The sequence below is a fragment of the Xylona heveae genome (genome assembly GCF_001619985.1).
Source record: "Xylona heveae TC161 unplaced genomic scaffold L228scaffold_7, whole genome shotgun sequence".
Lineage (NCBI taxonomy): Eukaryota > Fungi > Ascomycota > Xylonomycetes > Xylonales > Xylonaceae > Xylona > Xylona heveae.
This window is the reverse complement of record NW_017264199.1, coordinates 165,613-181,057: the sequence shown is the minus strand read 5'-3', so window position 1 is coordinate 181,057 and position 15,445 is coordinate 165,613. Positions and strand designations below refer to the sequence as shown.

The window sequence follows — 15,445 nt, the reverse complement described above, 5'->3', positions numbered from 1 at the left end:
CGTCATATTTTCTGATATTCTCTAACTTGCTCACATCTCTATTTCTGCTTTCATGTAACATGCTCTCTTCTCGCCATTTTGTGGAGTTGCATATCGGAGTATATCATACTGCTACACAGCAAATGTGCTAAATATATATGAGCGACGGATACTATGTTTTTCTTTAAGATTTCTGGCCAAATACTACTCTGTATATTTATATTAATTCTGGAAGCTATGAAGCTGTTGTTTTGTGAAATGTATTGATGTATTGTCAAGTTCGACATGTAGAATATCACAAACTTTATTACCGGTGCGTCATAATCCATGATGACTTTTGAAATGGAAAACCTGGTACAACCATATAACTCCAAATATGACACAGAAGTAATAGTGGCGATGTCCATCAATCAATAATCTCTGCATGGAACGCCGCAATCATATGCCTGATCTTGGTTTTACCCATGGCCAGTTCAAAAGTCTTCCATTTCTTCTGTAACGCCCGGCAAGTATACCTTCAATCCAGTCATCTTCTCAATGTCCTCCTTGATGACGTTGTAGTCAGTCGCATAAACGGGGCCATGGTCTCTTTTCAAAAAGATCAAGCCGCAAACTCGTCCCGTCATGGATATTGCCCATGAACCCGAATCGCCTTTTTCTCCAAACGACGTTGTTCCCGGTAACCTTATATAGCATCGTTGCTGCAATGGTTTTTCAAACTCGGGTTTATTGATTTCAGACTCGAGAGGATTCACAATTCCGACGCTAAAGTCGGTACTCCGGCCAAATTTGAACACCTGATTACCAACCAGTGGCTTTTCTGTGCCGCTCACAAAGTCTTCACCTGGTATGAAGGACAAATACTTTTTGTGCGGTGCGAACTGTTAAAGATATTCGGTTTGATTAGCTTGTGGCCCATCAGAACTAAGGCTCAAGCCTCTGCAGGTGATTCACCTCATTTGGTTGATCTCCTATCCTCTTCTTGTTACATTCAAGCAAGGCCCAATCTAGGCCTTGATTTTCGAGCGAGGTTCGGAAGCCAGAGGAAACGAACACACGCCCAAAAAGGGGTTCGAATTCTTTTTCTTCGTTTAGTCGACTTTTTAATTTCTCGATTGTATTGATGTGCTTTTGCACTACGCTGTCTTTGCTGCAGTCTTCACAGCCTCGGCTTTTTGCCCTTTCCATTGCATTTTCCAGCAGTCCCTGGAGATGCTGGATAGTAGCCTCGCAAGATTTGATTGTAATATTTCTGTCCTCTAGGGAAGGAGAGAAGACCTGTGGGTTGGTTGGATTCTTCATCGGGCACGCCTCTTTATGGCCAGCTACCATTAAGAACAATGTTAGTCTGTCTCAGGGATATCCCACCACAAATTATACCAGTAACGAAGCAAAAGAATAGAGACCATACTAGATTTGATAACGTGATGGCACGTCATTCCAAATAATTTTTCTTCGCCGTCTACCGCCGCCATGACGTATCCGGCCAGTGATCCTGAAGCAGGATCCTCGCCGGGGAGTGGATTTACTCCAATGCTGGCTCCCAAGGTGCAGATTTGGTATTGTTCCGATATTATTTGATCGGTCGTGTTCAGAAATTCGACATCTCCGTTAATAATAAGTATGGCGACTTCTGGCAGGTTCCTCTTTAGACACTCTTGATGAAGGGACCAAGCGATATCCCGCCAAAATGAGTTCTGGGCTCCCTGCACAACGGTGATTATGATGGATACTTCATTCTTGTGGACGGAGCAATCATAGTATCCTGTTCGGAGAACGTCGACAGAGCGCCATTCATTTTTGTTCTCCTGTTTTAATGTTTCAAGCACTGCGAGTCTTAAGCCATTGTGCCATTCCTTGACCAGTGGTTCGTTTTCGTCGACCACAAAATACACCCTTGTTGCACCAAATCCCCAGTCTTCTTCGGAGTTCTGGGGTTGGGGTTCCGGGGCCTTGGTGCTGACGATCGTAGAGGTTTCTATTCTTGTCTGGATCGTAGATATATATGACGTTTGATTCTCCTCTGTTGCATCGTTCTGTTGTCTCTCGTGGGTTCTGCTGCCGGAGTACTCCATATCGCGCAAGTTTTTCTCCTTCTAGACTGATAAAGTTAACATGGAAAATAAGTCATTCGTTTTGCTGATCATTCATGGAAAAGATTTATTGTGGAAGCCTCCCTTTGGTCTTCAAATAACACATCGAAAGGACAGGTGGCATGGTTATAATTGCGGCTAGACACACGCCCTATTCCAAATAGTGATGCTAATGACTACACCTTTTTTGAACGCTTTGGAAGCTGAAATCAAACAAAATAATGAAAGAATGCAGCTCCACATCCTAAAGTTAAACCAAGTAGGTGTGTCGAGTAATAGAGCAGGTTAACCTGTTTGCTTGTTCTAAACAAGTCATTTAGGCCATAATCTGCGCATTCGCAGAAAGAAGGAATGGAAAGAGGCGAAGAAATTGGCACTGTGAGGCCGACAATAACAATACACAACATCATGATCCAAACGTCTCATAAAGGCTCTTGAAGTCCTTATAAAAGGGATACGCGTCTGGTTGATGAATGGCAAAGTAGTTTCACTGATGAGCAGGGAATATTGCCCAGCAGTGTAGCGTAAATACAAAGAATAACAAATAGTGAAACCCTAAAGAAGTTTATCGTATGAATAGCATCCTTATGAATGTGGAAGGTACGTTCATCTGATAGTGTACTTCTCTTGTGTGGGGTTAGCTTTGACCTACTCAGAGCGCGGAGTGTATATTATCGTTTGCAAAAGTGTGGATCGTGGCGGTCAGAACGGACCTCACCACCACTTACGGTATACATAGCCGTAAATGGCCAGCAATCCACAAAACACGCAATTTCAAGCGCAATGCTTCATATTTTGAGCTAAAGTTTAAATGTTAGATCGATAAAACTTATCACTATAATACAAACCTATTTTTAGGCCTTAAAACACGCGTTTTCGATCAAATTTGATGCGGTAAAGGCGCAAACTTGCTATCAAAATGCCGCCAGCAACACCCGATACAACTCTCGAAAAGATACGAATCGATTTGGAGCTTAAGATAAGCGTACCCAAAATATCAGAGAGACATAATGTTTCGGAGGTGTTGATTCGTCGGGTAAGGCGCAACTTGAAGGTATACGGGTCTATTAGAGCGCCGAAAACCGCGAAAATGGGCCGGCCCAAAACGTTGACAGAGATCATGAAGCTGGTAAGGTTTTTGACGCGTTTTCATGGCTGTTTTGGACTTACACACAACTCAGGAATTGATTGATGTTCTTGCAGCGCGTCCGACGCTGTGTTTGGACGAACTGGCTCACCATCTCTTGGTCACCTTCGGGGTTCTCGTCAGCGTGTCAACGATCTCCCGCACCATTAAAGATGTAGGTTTCACCCGAAAAACGGCGAGAAAAAGGTGAAAAGGTACTTTTTAATGGGATTCTTCGCTGACATTTCATTTGGTTCAGCAGCGGGCCGCCCAACGAAACGAGACTTAAGCGCACCTTGGTCCTCGTCTTTCCCAATCACTTTTAGATCATGTCACAATAGTGAAGGTTCGTGGCACCGAGGCACGTTCCGTCCCTCACATACACTACATCATGATTATAAAGGAGTCAGGCTGCAAGAGGAAGACGTGAAGCAAAGGCTCAAAGAGTAAATAATGACAAGATTTAGAGATGAAAATATATGGCGTCTATTGCATTTGAACCTACAAATCCCGCCCCCAAATTCGATATTGACTTCGCATTACGTCTAATGACGTGAAAACTGGCGCCTAAAGGACTGCTTCGCGACAATGAGCTAAAGTAAAAATCCCCATCAAAGGAAGAAACCCCTTGGCTCGAAAAATGTAGCTTTGAGCAGAGGATGAAAGGCCCATATCCCTGACCTGTTCGCCGTGCTGGAAAAAAATAAAAAAAAGGAAATATAAGGCTTATGAGATATAACGAAAGACTTTGTGAGAGTGGCAAGGAAATAGACATCGTTATGCCCGTAAGAAAAAGAAGAAATATGTTCTGCAATAGATGTATGTTGACCCATCCCGCTCAAAAGAATATGCCTATAACACAAGAAGAGTAAGGGGAAAAGAGAATTTTGATGACATGTAATGCTTTTGTTTCAGCATCAAAAAGCTCCCCAGTGCCAGCTGGGGTAATGAGGCTGGGAGGTCTTTCTCCAATTGCGAACGGTGTAAAGAATAAGCAGACCACTGCAAAGAAAAAAAAAAAAACAAAAAGGAACACATATGATATCCTACCATCACGACGCCAAAGAGAGCCCCTGGAAATATGTAGTGCCGTCAGAGAAAGAACGTCAATAAAGATGCTATAATTTCATGTATAGCTGGAGCGAGTGCTTATGCTCCTACAGCTTGAGGCTGTGGAGATTGGATTCTGGGCTCCTCTGCCGCAACTTGAACTTCGTCCTGCGGTTCCACGGGGTCATGGCAGATTTGCTCCAGCTCCGCAGGAGGCGGATCCAAAATCTTCTTGTCCACCTGTTGAGGCTCATCTGTCATCGTAGGGACCTCTGCGCCCGGAGAATCATGGGGCTTGAAATCCACTGCCAGGAAACGGGGGCTGACTGCTTCATGAGACTTTCTTGAGAATGCATCCGAGTGTCTTGTGTCAACGGCAGCAAGAGGAAACGTGTTCTCTGCAGGCGCGGCGCTCTGCGTCGTCACAGTGCTAGCCGTTCTCACAGACGAAGGCCTGCGCACCGATAATGTGGCTGCATCACTTCCATCACTCAAGGTTTTGTTCGAAGGCAGCCTCATATCATCCGTCTTTGACTGTTTCCGCATCCGCAGTCGCTCTTCAGGAGAGACATTCTGCCATTCTGCCCCAAAGGTAATAACAGAAGCTTTTTTGCCGTGGACAGTAAAGCTGCCCGAGACTCGGGGCAGACCCTCAATTTCCGTGGAAGGAGCACCATCCTCACTCGGCCCCACTCCAGAAACTGGGTCTTTACCCTTGCGGCTTCTGTGGTGGCTCGGAAGATGAGAATCCCTCAAGGTACGATGCAGGCTTCGCCGAACCTTCGACCGGCTTTCCGGTGACTCAGCGTCGTAAGATATGCTCGTGCGCCCATCATCATCCGGTCGCTTCTCATCAGCCGCGCCTAGCCCTGGTGTATTTGAAAGAGTTCCTTCAGGGCCAACGACCATGGTCTCGGCAGGCGCATCTTTGCCATCGTCTTGTCGGCCAGGAACAGGGGTTGGTGACTGTGCATTCTGTTCCAAGGCACTGGAGAACGTATGACTACTATGCGCGCTGGAGATCGATGGGCGGTGGGTAAGACTTTGCCGACTTGGACTGATGGTTGAAGGGAACTTAGCCTGCCCTTCGATTGACGCTCTAGGCATAGTTGCCGGCTCAGCGACATTTTCCGTGCGTGCATTTTGAGACCGATTAGACCGTGTCTCAAATTCTTCATCCACGCTGTGGAAGCTATCCTTGGGGCTGGCGATTGAAGCCGAAGTCTTCGATGCGGGAGAAAGTGGGCCGTCAATAGGTTTGACCTCCTCGCCAACGTGTGCAAGGGTTGCAGGCAACGCTGAAGCAGCTAGGTCAGAGTGAGCAACAAGTTGGTTGCGAGTTTGCATGCCACTCAGAGTGCGTCTTTCTTCATCCAAGTCCATGTAAAGTATTTCCCGGTGACATTTCAGTCGCCAAATTTCCATTCTGAGCCACTTGAGTTTAGCGGACATGCGACCAGCGCTGAGAATGACCTGATCTCTGGTCTTTGATTGTATGGGGGCCAGGATTTGGAGATGCCGCGCATTTCTCAGCTGGGCTTCGAGCTGCGTACAAATGTGGCCCAACTTTTCATCCATCTCCTTGATCTTCTGCGTCATGATCTGACGTCTCGCCGCTAAAATCTGCTGCGCGAGTGGGGTATCAATTTTGCCACTTGTAACAGTAACCTCTCCAGTAGGTGTCTGAATAGATTGCGTTGAGCCGGTCGAGTCCACATTCCGGACCGTTCGATTACGTTGCATTTCAGAATGCCCACCAACAAAGCCTCTCATGCGCACACCAGCCGTGCGGAACGCTGCTGCATAATTGAGTTTACAGAGCCAATCATTCATCTCGTTCTCAGTGTCTGCTAAGAAGGTCTCTTCGAAGCCCCCATGCCGGACAAAGACGAATGCATGTTTGTGCTTTTTATAGCTAGAATCCAGCAAGGCAACGGCATCGTCAGTCGACATTGAGGCGTCAGGTTTGAAGTGTTCTAGCGGTGGCCGAAACACCACTGGAGTTGTCGAATGACCCTGTTTGTGATGCGCGTCATGCTGATGGATTAAGTTCTTCACCCAAGCGGTGTTGCGGAAGAAATATAGCTGAGAACCCGTAAGGATCGCGCCCCACTCTTGCCACGGCGAGCGTGCCTTTTTCTTTTTGATGTCTTTTCGCCAAAGTATGCCGACTTTAGTCACTTTGATATCGACCACACCCGGGTGGGCTTCTTCAGGATTGGTAATCGTATTTGGTGACATGAAAGCTTCAGGGCGAGACCTAGCAGACATAATCTGTAGCACCCCAGACCTAAAAAAAGATCGATGAATGTTGGCGAGGTCTAGGCTCTGGGCAGTGCCCAAGTAACTGTACGGATCCTCCAATTGCATGACATCTTTTAATGTCGGACGCAGAATTCCGAGTTTGTTATCCAAAATCAGCGCGTAGGGATCAACTGGCTCTCTGGATGTTTTTTGAAAGGATAATTCACTGGCAGTTTTGAAGAGGGCCTTTCGCGGTCTTTGGGGAATGATCCTTTCCCCATTGACGTCCAAGTCATCTTCAACATGAATAAAGGGAGTGTACGAGATATTGTCATAGAAACATTCGAGGATATCGTCGGCAATCCCTTCACCACGAGTGTTCTTTAAATAGTCGCTCTTCTGCATCTTATGCTTGTTGTTCTTATTGAAAATGTCGGTATGAAGGATTAAGATGGAAAATGCAATGAAGTACGCTTGGTCTAGAGAAGCCGTTAGACAACATTTTGAATCATAAATGGGCCAAGGAAACATGGGGAAGGGGGGAAACAACTCACCAGGTGATGCATACACTCCAGGGTTGCATTCATGATAGCGATCCGCGAATCCCTGAAGCACTCTGTCGATCTGCTGAGTTTCCTTGGGCAACTCTACCTCCATGAGCAGTTTTCTAATGGCCATATCAAGTGGATCCTCAAAGAAGCTGAAGCTACGCATATAACTTCGGAGAACGGCTTGGGAGAACTCGTCGCCCGATTTGGAGCAGACGCTTGCAACCACACTCCGGCTCACCGCCTCGGTGAGTCGAGAAAGATATTTGGCAGGAGTGTCGTCTTGTTCTCGTTCAGGTATCGGCAAAGGATTTCGTGCGAGGCTAAAGGAATTCGACTTGGGCGTGGCCGTGCCAGACGGGCCCAAGCCAGAAAAGCTTCCGACCCGCGGCAGGTGCCCATCAGAGTTTTCTCGCACGCGGGTAAAAGAGAACAAGGCGCCAAAGCTGCCGCGGCCCGTTGTCGACGTCGAGGTACGGCCGGACGAGGGTCCCGGAGGGGTAGGCAGAAAACTATCACTGTCGCCGTGGCCTAGAGATCCTACCGTCGACGACCGTTCTCTAAAACTAGGTTTCGAGCTCGGGGGTCCTCCGGGCGAGGATCGTACCGAACGCGTCGAGGCTTTCGAGTCCTGTCTCAGCAAGGGCGGCGCACGAGCAAAGAAGCCACCGGAGGATGAAGCCGCCAAGGCAGATTGCGAGGGAGACGCCAGCGGCGAGCCACGGCTATTCGGGCTGCGAGACTCTTCGAATGATGGATGGAAGACGGAACTCGGAGGGGAGATGGGGGTGGCCGATCGATGGTTTGAATCCGAGACTCTAGAGCTACTGGACAGGCGAGGGGAGCGGTTTGGACTTGCGGACGAGCTCGGCGGAGGCAGCTTTACCGGGAGAGGGAAAAGAGGACGGTGCTTCTTGCGACGCGGGAGCCGGAAGAAGGTCGTGGTGGTGGAGACGGTGTGCGTGGTGGTCGTGGTGCTTGCATATGCCACATGATCGCCTGAACTCGTATCAGATCGGGAAGAGTCTGATAGACGTGAGATGGGCAGAGCCAAAGAGGAGTTGGATTCGTCTCCATAGGCCGGGGGTGGAGGGCCCTGTGGCAGCGTGGTCGAATCTCGATGCTGGGGTTGCCGAAGGTTGATGGCGGAGGTGCTGGGGCCGTCCGTTGTGGAGTCTCGCGGTGGTGCCAGCGCCACGCCTTCTCTCTTCCCTCTAGGCTCTGCGAACGAGAAGCGATGTCGAGGGGATGCAGGCGGCCGAGCGTCGCCGAGGCGTCGTGGAAAACCAGGCACTTTCAGCTTCGTTTTTCGTTTCGGAGGAGCAACATTTTGGTCCATTGTAGGAGCGGTGGTAATGATGGCAGGTGCTGAATAGAAAAGGAGTTTAGTATCTAGGTGATTCCATGCGCAATAGCATCAGAGGAGGGAGAGATGAGAACTCACTCGAGGGTACGTCGGGCACGGGGGGAACCGGTCCGGCGGCAGCAGCAGCAGCAGCGTGTTCTTTTGCTCTTTGGGAGAGCTGTGGATCTGAAGCATAACGGAGCTTCAGCATACTAAAACGCTTATGCTTGGAGGACTGCTCCTGGATTGGTGGACTGGGCGGAGCTCCAGAAGATGGTCTGGTCACATCCTCGGATCCGGAAAGGGCAGGCGAGAGGACATCAGTGGAAGGCGTGTCTCCTCCATGTTCCAAGGACGACGAAACTGGAGGGGTTTGTGAGCGCTGGCGCGGTAACTGTTCGCTGTGCCGAGGGTCTTGGTGCGAGGTCTCGACTCCGCTCTGATGGCGGACGTCCTCAGTGCTACGGTGGATGCGTAACCCCTTCAAAGGCATTATCCAAGAGGACATAAGCATAAATCATGAAACGGTCGTCATGAGTGCGGAATGGGCCCAGCCGGGGCGTTTGGTGCTGAAAGCTTTCTGGGGCGAGAGGGGTTGTTGCTTCAGTGCCGGTTGCGGGATGTTATTGCGTCAGGGCGAAGGTGCGAATGTGGCAGCAGCAAGGAATGAGCAGACGCGAAAGGAAGCGGTAGCTTGCTCAGAGTGACAGCCACGAACGGAAAGGCGATAGTTTCAAGACTGCTGTAAGTTGTGTTTGCCTTTCTATTCCGCATCGACCAAGGTGAGCAGGCAAGGGGACCAAGGGGATGATCGTAACTGCGAGGGAAAAGAGTAGGAGTTTTGTGTTGTTTCGTCCGAATGACCGTCTTGGCCCTTTTTCGTTTGTGGGCAAGGTGTTTCCAAGATTGGTGGTTGGAGGTGCGGTGGTGGTCAGAATACAGAGGTATCAAGTCACTTTGTACCTCACTGTGGATTGATTGATTGATTGCCGTATCTCGTCCAGGTACTACTCCGGTATAGTTGGCTGCAAGCTACAAGTACAGGCAAGATGCGTAATGATGCTGTCGTCGTTCTTGTTCCTTGTGTAACTTACGAGTAAGCAACAGAGCAAGAAATGGGACCTTTTTTCTCGTGCTGCTTTGTATCCGGGCGGGCTGACGTCTGAGTATCTTATGTTACTTTTTCTTACGACGACTTTGTTCCCTATTCTGATCCCCTTAAACTCAAACGACCCTCTCTCTCTTTCTCTCTCTCTCTCCTCTCTCTTTTTCCTGCGCTGTACTGTATCTAGTATAACGGGACCTGCCCGTTCCGATCCCTATACTTGGCTTGGGCCTGGGCCTAGGGCGGCGGGTCCACTGTTCACGCCCCCGGATGGAGAAGACACTTTCTGTACGCGTACAGCGACTTACTGATCGGATACTACTGCACAACACTAAGGTGGACCACTCGGCTATTTCCATCGGTAGGGAACTCTACAAAGGGGATTATGCGAGTGACTACGACAATCCCATTCATTCATTACTACCTACCTTAGATTCCTTTGGATCCTTTGGAGGAACGAGAAAGAAGATTTTTTTTTTGGCAGCAGGGTGATATTCAAATCTCGGCTCAGCAATTGAGCGTATGAGGGCCTATGGTATCGTAATAGCTCCCTAGTCGAAACGAAGCCATTGCTGATGGTCGAAAAGGCCTTGGGCTAAGTAAATACGCTATCTTCTGTTCTTGGGTGTCACTATCAGCCCCTTCTAGGATTGTGTGGCCCAATGGGTAACAAATCCATCTGAATTGGGTAGCCACGTCGAGCAGTCGAGCGGAAACCCCCTCGCTCCAGCTCGCCCCGCCTTCTCTTCCTGTCAAATGTATTGTTGCCGGTGAGGGGAGCACCGTAACACCATTAACATAACCGAGCACTTCTGTCTTCCGTACTCGTTCTAGAAGTGCCAACGACTCAAAGACCAAAGACCAATAGGCAAAGAGCTTCAAGAGGGCACCCAGTCTCCAAAGCAAATTTCAGTCTGCAAGTAATTCAAGTATAGCGGTGTGATGGAAATTTATATCTCTGGAGCTCGCCAAATAGAAAGATATCTGTACACGCTCCACAGGAATATTATTATCAAAGGGCAATAAGCAAGGTTCTCGACATTATCACTATCTTAGCTCTCTGCTCTCAGTCAGGGACCTAAACTTTGCTTCACTGCCCCTTGCCCAGTCTTTCCCTCTATCCCGTCTCCGCCACCACAAAAGTAAAGGAATTGCGACCTGGCCGAATTTCGGAGAGTTGGCAGGAGGTTTGATCCTGCTCGCTGAGCCGCTGTCTGCCCATAACTGAAGTACCTAAGGTAGAAGAGCGAGCCTCTGTTGGTCAAGGCAATGAATACGATAAGGCCATTCACTCGTTTCTCCGCCCTGCTTCGCAAGAAACCGTTTCTTATGCCTTCTCCCGGGCCACCTTTACCGCCCGGTATACTCGTTGATGAAGAGATCTCGCCAGTATACGATTCCAAGTACTTCTACCCAGCGAAGCCTGGAGACGTACTCGCCGATCGTTACCAAACCCTGGTCAAGATTGGCTGGGGCGTTTCTTCAACAGTATGGCTCGCGCGTGATTTGCAAGAGTAGCCTTCAATAATTTCTGTTCAGTTCGAAGCTTCTCCCTGTCTCTAACAAATATACAGGCATATTGAAGAGCCAGAGAGCGTCGTGACACTAAAAATCGCTAATAACAATGCGTTCTCCGCTGGTCATGAGCGCGAAGTTGAAGAGCATATTTCCACGACAAACCCATCACATCGCGGTCGCTCACTTATCCGAACATTATTAGACTCTTTTGAAGTGAGGGGACCAGAAGGTTCTTATTTATGTCTTGTATATCCGCCTATGAGGGAGCCATTGTCGATGTATCAGCGGCGCTTTGACGACAGAAAGATGCCACTGCCCCTTATTAAAACATACATTCGTGCTCTTCTTACGGGTCTTGATTATCTGCATAAGGAATGCAGGACGGTTCATACAGGTAGCTTCATCTTCGCTTTGCTTCCCGTCGGTAATACTGAGCCCAAGTGGCTGCCTAGATCTAAAGCTTGAGAACATTATGGTCTCATTCGAGGATTCATCTGTGCTTGCTGATTTCTTGGATTCCCAACTTGAAAAACCAATGGCTTTCAAGATTGATCCGGTGGGGCGACCAGTGTATCAGTCCCGTAATGACTTTGGGCCACTCAAAAGCCTGAGAAGTATACCACAGCTTGTCGACTTTGGCGTGGCAACCAGACTCGAGGAAGACGACGACTGGGGCGTTTGGCCCATTCAGCCAGACCACTTTCGGGCACCAGAGGTGATACTGGGGAATGGATGGCAAATGCCTGCGGATATTTGGAATCTTGGTGTTCTGGTACGTTCCGTTCTTCTGCAGAGGTGTTGCACCCACTAATACCAGACCAGTTGTGGGATATGATCGGAGGCAAAGAGTTATTTCGGCATATTCATGATCAAGAAGGTCGCTACGATGCTAAATTACACATTGCCGAAATGATAGCCTTACTCGGTCCACCTCCTCCAGAGGTCATACAAAGGTATCAGTATATGCGAGAGTACTCGTGGCCGAATCCTGTCAGACGAGAAGACAGCAGATTATGCGAGACCGCGGAGGAGTATTTCTGTGGGCCATTCTTTGACGAAAAAGGTATTGCTAGGTTTCCTATCTCGAACTAATTATTCTCAGACTTACGAGACATCTTAGGTCGCTCCCTCTACGAAGACCTGATTCCTGATCGCAAACTAGGCGACACAGCTTCATTCCTTGGGGGAGAGGAGAAGGAAGCGTTTTTGGATCTCGCCAAGGGAATGCTTGTCTGGCACCCAGATCTGAGAAAAACGGCAGGCGAACTGGCAGGGCACCATTTTCTTCAACCAAAGCAAACAAGCGCCTGATTTCTGCGAGCGTTTGCTCGCGGAATGACTCGACTTCGTTCTTGTTCCCAGTTTTAGCGATGCCATCAGATTACCGGTTGAAGCGTTAATGTAGTAGTCTTTTTGAGTCTTTTTGAGTCTTTTTGAGTCTTTTTGAGTCTTTTTGAATGGCATCTAATAGAAGCTATGGTAACCATTGATAAGTGCTTCCATTTTTGGTCCTGATCTCATGATTTTCAACTGGAGGACGTGTAGATTTCTTTCTAGCCTCGGCGGTGGTTAGAGGTCGTTGGACAATATCGATGTCCCCTAGCGTGTTCGCCGCTGCAGTCGAGGCACGGGGCCCTGATTCGGGTATGAGCCACCATAGGCGCTTAGTTCCCTTGGGTAGGTGGACCTGGTGGGTTGCTGCGTAGGGTAACCTTTATAGCTGTCCTAGGGGAGTAGCCAATTCAGCCATCAGGAAACGAGGAAAGTAGATCTCGGAGATCGCTTCCGAAAGCTCAACTCGTTGCGGGACGCTTCATCGACGCTACATTGTGCTCAATTAAAGGCGTAGGAGCTCAATTGTGAGCGTATTGCCATGCCAACATGCCCCGAACAAACCTAATTTGTTTGTTCGGCGCGCTTCTTGTTTTTGTGCTCGCTCCTTTCGCAGCGGCCGCACCCTCTCCCGCAGGCAGCAGGCCAACCTTTGCAGCATCAAGAATATCCAATCTTATCAATAATCTACATGTTCCACAGCGACCGTGGCTCGCATTACGGGACACTGTGATTCAGAAGATATGGAGATTGCCTGCTCAAAGTTCGGTCGTGAGTAGCCACCGTCGTGAGAGCCTCGTTGGCTCAGGGCCTCCGCCGGAGCTGGTGGCTCGATACGGAGATGACGTGGTGCTCCGCTTCAATGTGAGCACGACTGACGAGGCCAAGTCCTTGACCGAAGCTTCCACCGTTCTCTTTCTCGATGTGTGGGAGTTTGGTGAGAATTGGGTGGACATTCGGATCGCCAAAGCTGTGGTATGCTGTCGTCATTGCGCATTCAGCTGTAGAAATGAAATCAGTCATTGCTCACTTGCTCTTCGCAGATTCCATCTTTATTGGGCCTTCTTCCTCCGTCGCTGCAGCATGCTCATACGCTGTTGATGAACGATCTCGCTCAAGTGATCTATAACTCTTATCCGAAACCGATTCTTCCGGGCCACAGTCTGGCTTCGTCCCAGGACAATCGTATCTTTGGTCCTGCGCTCAAATCAAAGTCTGCAGTAACGGAGCAGAATGTTTTCTTTCAGGACTACCAGCCTCTGTCCGTAATCATCCCATGGATGCGACTTCTACGGAGCCTTTTTCCCTCCCACGTACGGATTATCGACGTTGGTGTGTCTTCCGAAGGCCGAAGCATTCCTGCCCTCCGCGTAGGAGTGCATCCGACCAATTCTCAGAGACAGTCGGATGCGCGTAAGACTATAATCGTTGCCGGTGGCTCCCATGCCCGTGAATGGATTAGCACTAGCACAGTCAATTATGTTGCCTACAGTCTGATAACTGCCTACGGAAAGGATAAAGTTATGACTGAGTTGTTGGAGAAATTCGATTGGATCTTCATTCCAACAATCAATCCGGATGGGTACGCATATACATGGGAAGTCGATCGACTTTGGCGAAAGAATCGGCAAATGACCAGTCTCCGATTCTGCCCCGGCATCGACTTGGACCGCTCATGGGACTTTCAGTGGGACGGTGAGCGTTTCAGAGGCAATCCCTGCTCAGAGAGCTTCGCCGGCGAGGCGCCATTCCAAGCAGTTGAGAGCCAGCGCATTGCGGAATGGGCAAAGAACGAGACAGAGAGTAACAATGTCGAATTTGTTGCGTTTTTGGATTTGCACTCGTACTCGCAACAGGTGCTTTATCCTTACTCTTACTCTTGTGACGCTGTCCCACCTTCGTTGGAGAACCTGGAAGAGCTCGCCATTGGATTGGCCAAGGCTATCCGACTTTCCAAGGGCGAGAGGTACGATACCCTTTCGGCATGTGAAGGAAGTGTCGCCATGGCCGGCAAGAAACCGGGAAGAATCTTTCCACGCATGGAGAGCGCCGGTGGGAGCGCTCTAGACTGGTTTTATCACGAATTGCGCGTGAAATATGCGTATCAGATCAAATTACGTGATACCGGAAGCTACGGTTTCTTGTTGCCGAGGGAGAACATTGTGCCAACGGGAAAGGAAGTCTTTGATGCTGTCAGGTACCTTGGTGACTTCCTTTTGGGCAACAAAGGCATTGAGTTGGAGGGCGACGCCTCGCAAGACTCTATCAAAGAATCTTTGGCGCCAGGCTCTCCTTCGATCGATGAGACGAGTGCTGCACTTGGTAACATGGCCGGCAGTGACGCCGAGGATGAGGGACAAGAAGAAATGATGGACGTGGATTGGGAGCTGCGGCGAAGGCGTAGAAGATGATGGCTGCAATTCTGTGTGGTGCATTTTTGATTTGTTCGACTGTTATACCTTCAACATATCTAAGCCATGGCTTAGCTTGACGACATTTGAGGCGTTTCATGGAGGATTTTTTTCCCGAAGATAAACTAATTGTTAATTGTCACTATTCTTTCAAACATTCCATTTACATTTCTCTATCATTGGTAGATAATAAGATTGTCATGATGGCATAGCTCAACACTCGGCCGGCATATTAACAAGAGATCTTTTCCCCCCTTGAGGTTTCTTCCATCCAATGGAGATGGTTAAAAGTAACGTTGAGTGTCCTCTGGTTTGTGATTGCGTGGGGTCCAACAAACGCAATCACACAGTTGTGAAAATGGCTTGCGTCTAGGCAAGTGGCTGATCCATATCACTCGTTGGTGATGTATTCGATATTGATCATCAAAATCCAGTTGGCAATGTGATGATGCAGAGTGCGTTGATGGGGCCCCTTTTTAAGAATCTCCTCTTAAAGCAACGGAATCTTCAATGGTTCTCAAAGAAAGGGCATATCTCGCTATATCACTTTGTTGTGACACATCCCACAAATGATTGTCAATAGGGGATTGTGACGATAACACTGTACTGATTTGGTCAAAGCACCCCTATATGAGTCTAGCAACTATTCTACCTGTAGCTTGTAATTCGTTACTCCTGTCTCTCTCGAGCACAC

The 15,445-nt window shown here is 48.7% G+C and overlaps 5 protein-coding genes across 5 annotated transcripts; 2 read left to right on the top strand and 3 right to left on the bottom strand.

Annotated features, from left to right (window-relative positions):
- Positions 1-142: 142 nt before the first annotated feature.
- On the bottom strand, positions 143-2,261 carry L228DRAFT_261681 (hypothetical protein). The gene is made up of 3 exons (XM_018334353.1): positions 1,391-2,261; positions 934-1,304; positions 143-860 (listed from the first exon to the last, which is right to left on the bottom strand). The coding sequence occupies exons 1-3, from the start codon at positions 2,052-2,054 to the stop codon at positions 453-455; spliced, it is 1,443 nt and encodes a 480-aa protein (XP_018187073.1). The 5' UTR covers positions 2,055-2,261; the 3' UTR covers positions 143-452.
- A 1,313-nt stretch (positions 2,262-3,574) lies between these two features.
- On the bottom strand, positions 3,575-4,160 carry L228DRAFT_155037 (hypothetical protein). The gene has a single exon (XM_018329326.1). The coding sequence runs from the start codon at positions 3,971-3,973 to the stop codon at positions 3,662-3,664; it is 312 nt and encodes a 103-aa protein (XP_018187072.1). The 5' UTR covers positions 3,974-4,160; the 3' UTR covers positions 3,575-3,661.
- L228DRAFT_155020 (hypothetical protein) lies at positions 4,161-9,145 on the bottom strand. Its single transcript, XM_018329325.1, has 3 exons — positions 8,485-9,145; positions 7,047-8,408; positions 4,161-6,971 (listed from the first exon to the last, which is right to left on the bottom strand). Exons 1-3 carry the CDS (start codon positions 8,897-8,899, stop codon positions 4,348-4,350), a joined length of 4,401 nt encoding a protein of 1,466 aa, XP_018187071.1. The 5' UTR covers positions 8,900-9,145; the 3' UTR covers positions 4,161-4,347.
- Positions 9,146-10,819: 1,674 nt separating this feature from the next.
- L228DRAFT_253466 (kinase domain protein) lies at positions 10,820-12,319 on the top strand (the record flags this gene model as incomplete). The annotated part of the gene is made up of 5 exons (XM_018333748.1): positions 10,820-11,004; positions 11,065-11,402; positions 11,461-11,780; positions 11,831-12,071; positions 12,129-12,319. The coding sequence occupies 5 exons, from the start codon at positions 10,820-10,822 to the stop codon at positions 12,317-12,319; spliced, it is 1,275 nt and encodes a 424-aa protein (XP_018187070.1).
- A 454-nt stretch (positions 12,320-12,773) lies between these two features.
- L228DRAFT_261678 (putative metallocarboxypeptidase ECM14) lies at positions 12,774-15,011 on the top strand. Its single transcript, XM_018334352.1, has 2 exons — positions 12,774-13,315; positions 13,384-15,011. Exons 1-2 carry the CDS (start codon positions 12,890-12,892, stop codon positions 14,749-14,751), a joined length of 1,794 nt encoding a protein of 597 aa, XP_018187069.1. The 5' UTR covers positions 12,774-12,889; the 3' UTR covers positions 14,752-15,011.
- The last annotated feature ends 434 nt before the right edge of the window (positions 15,012-15,445 follow it).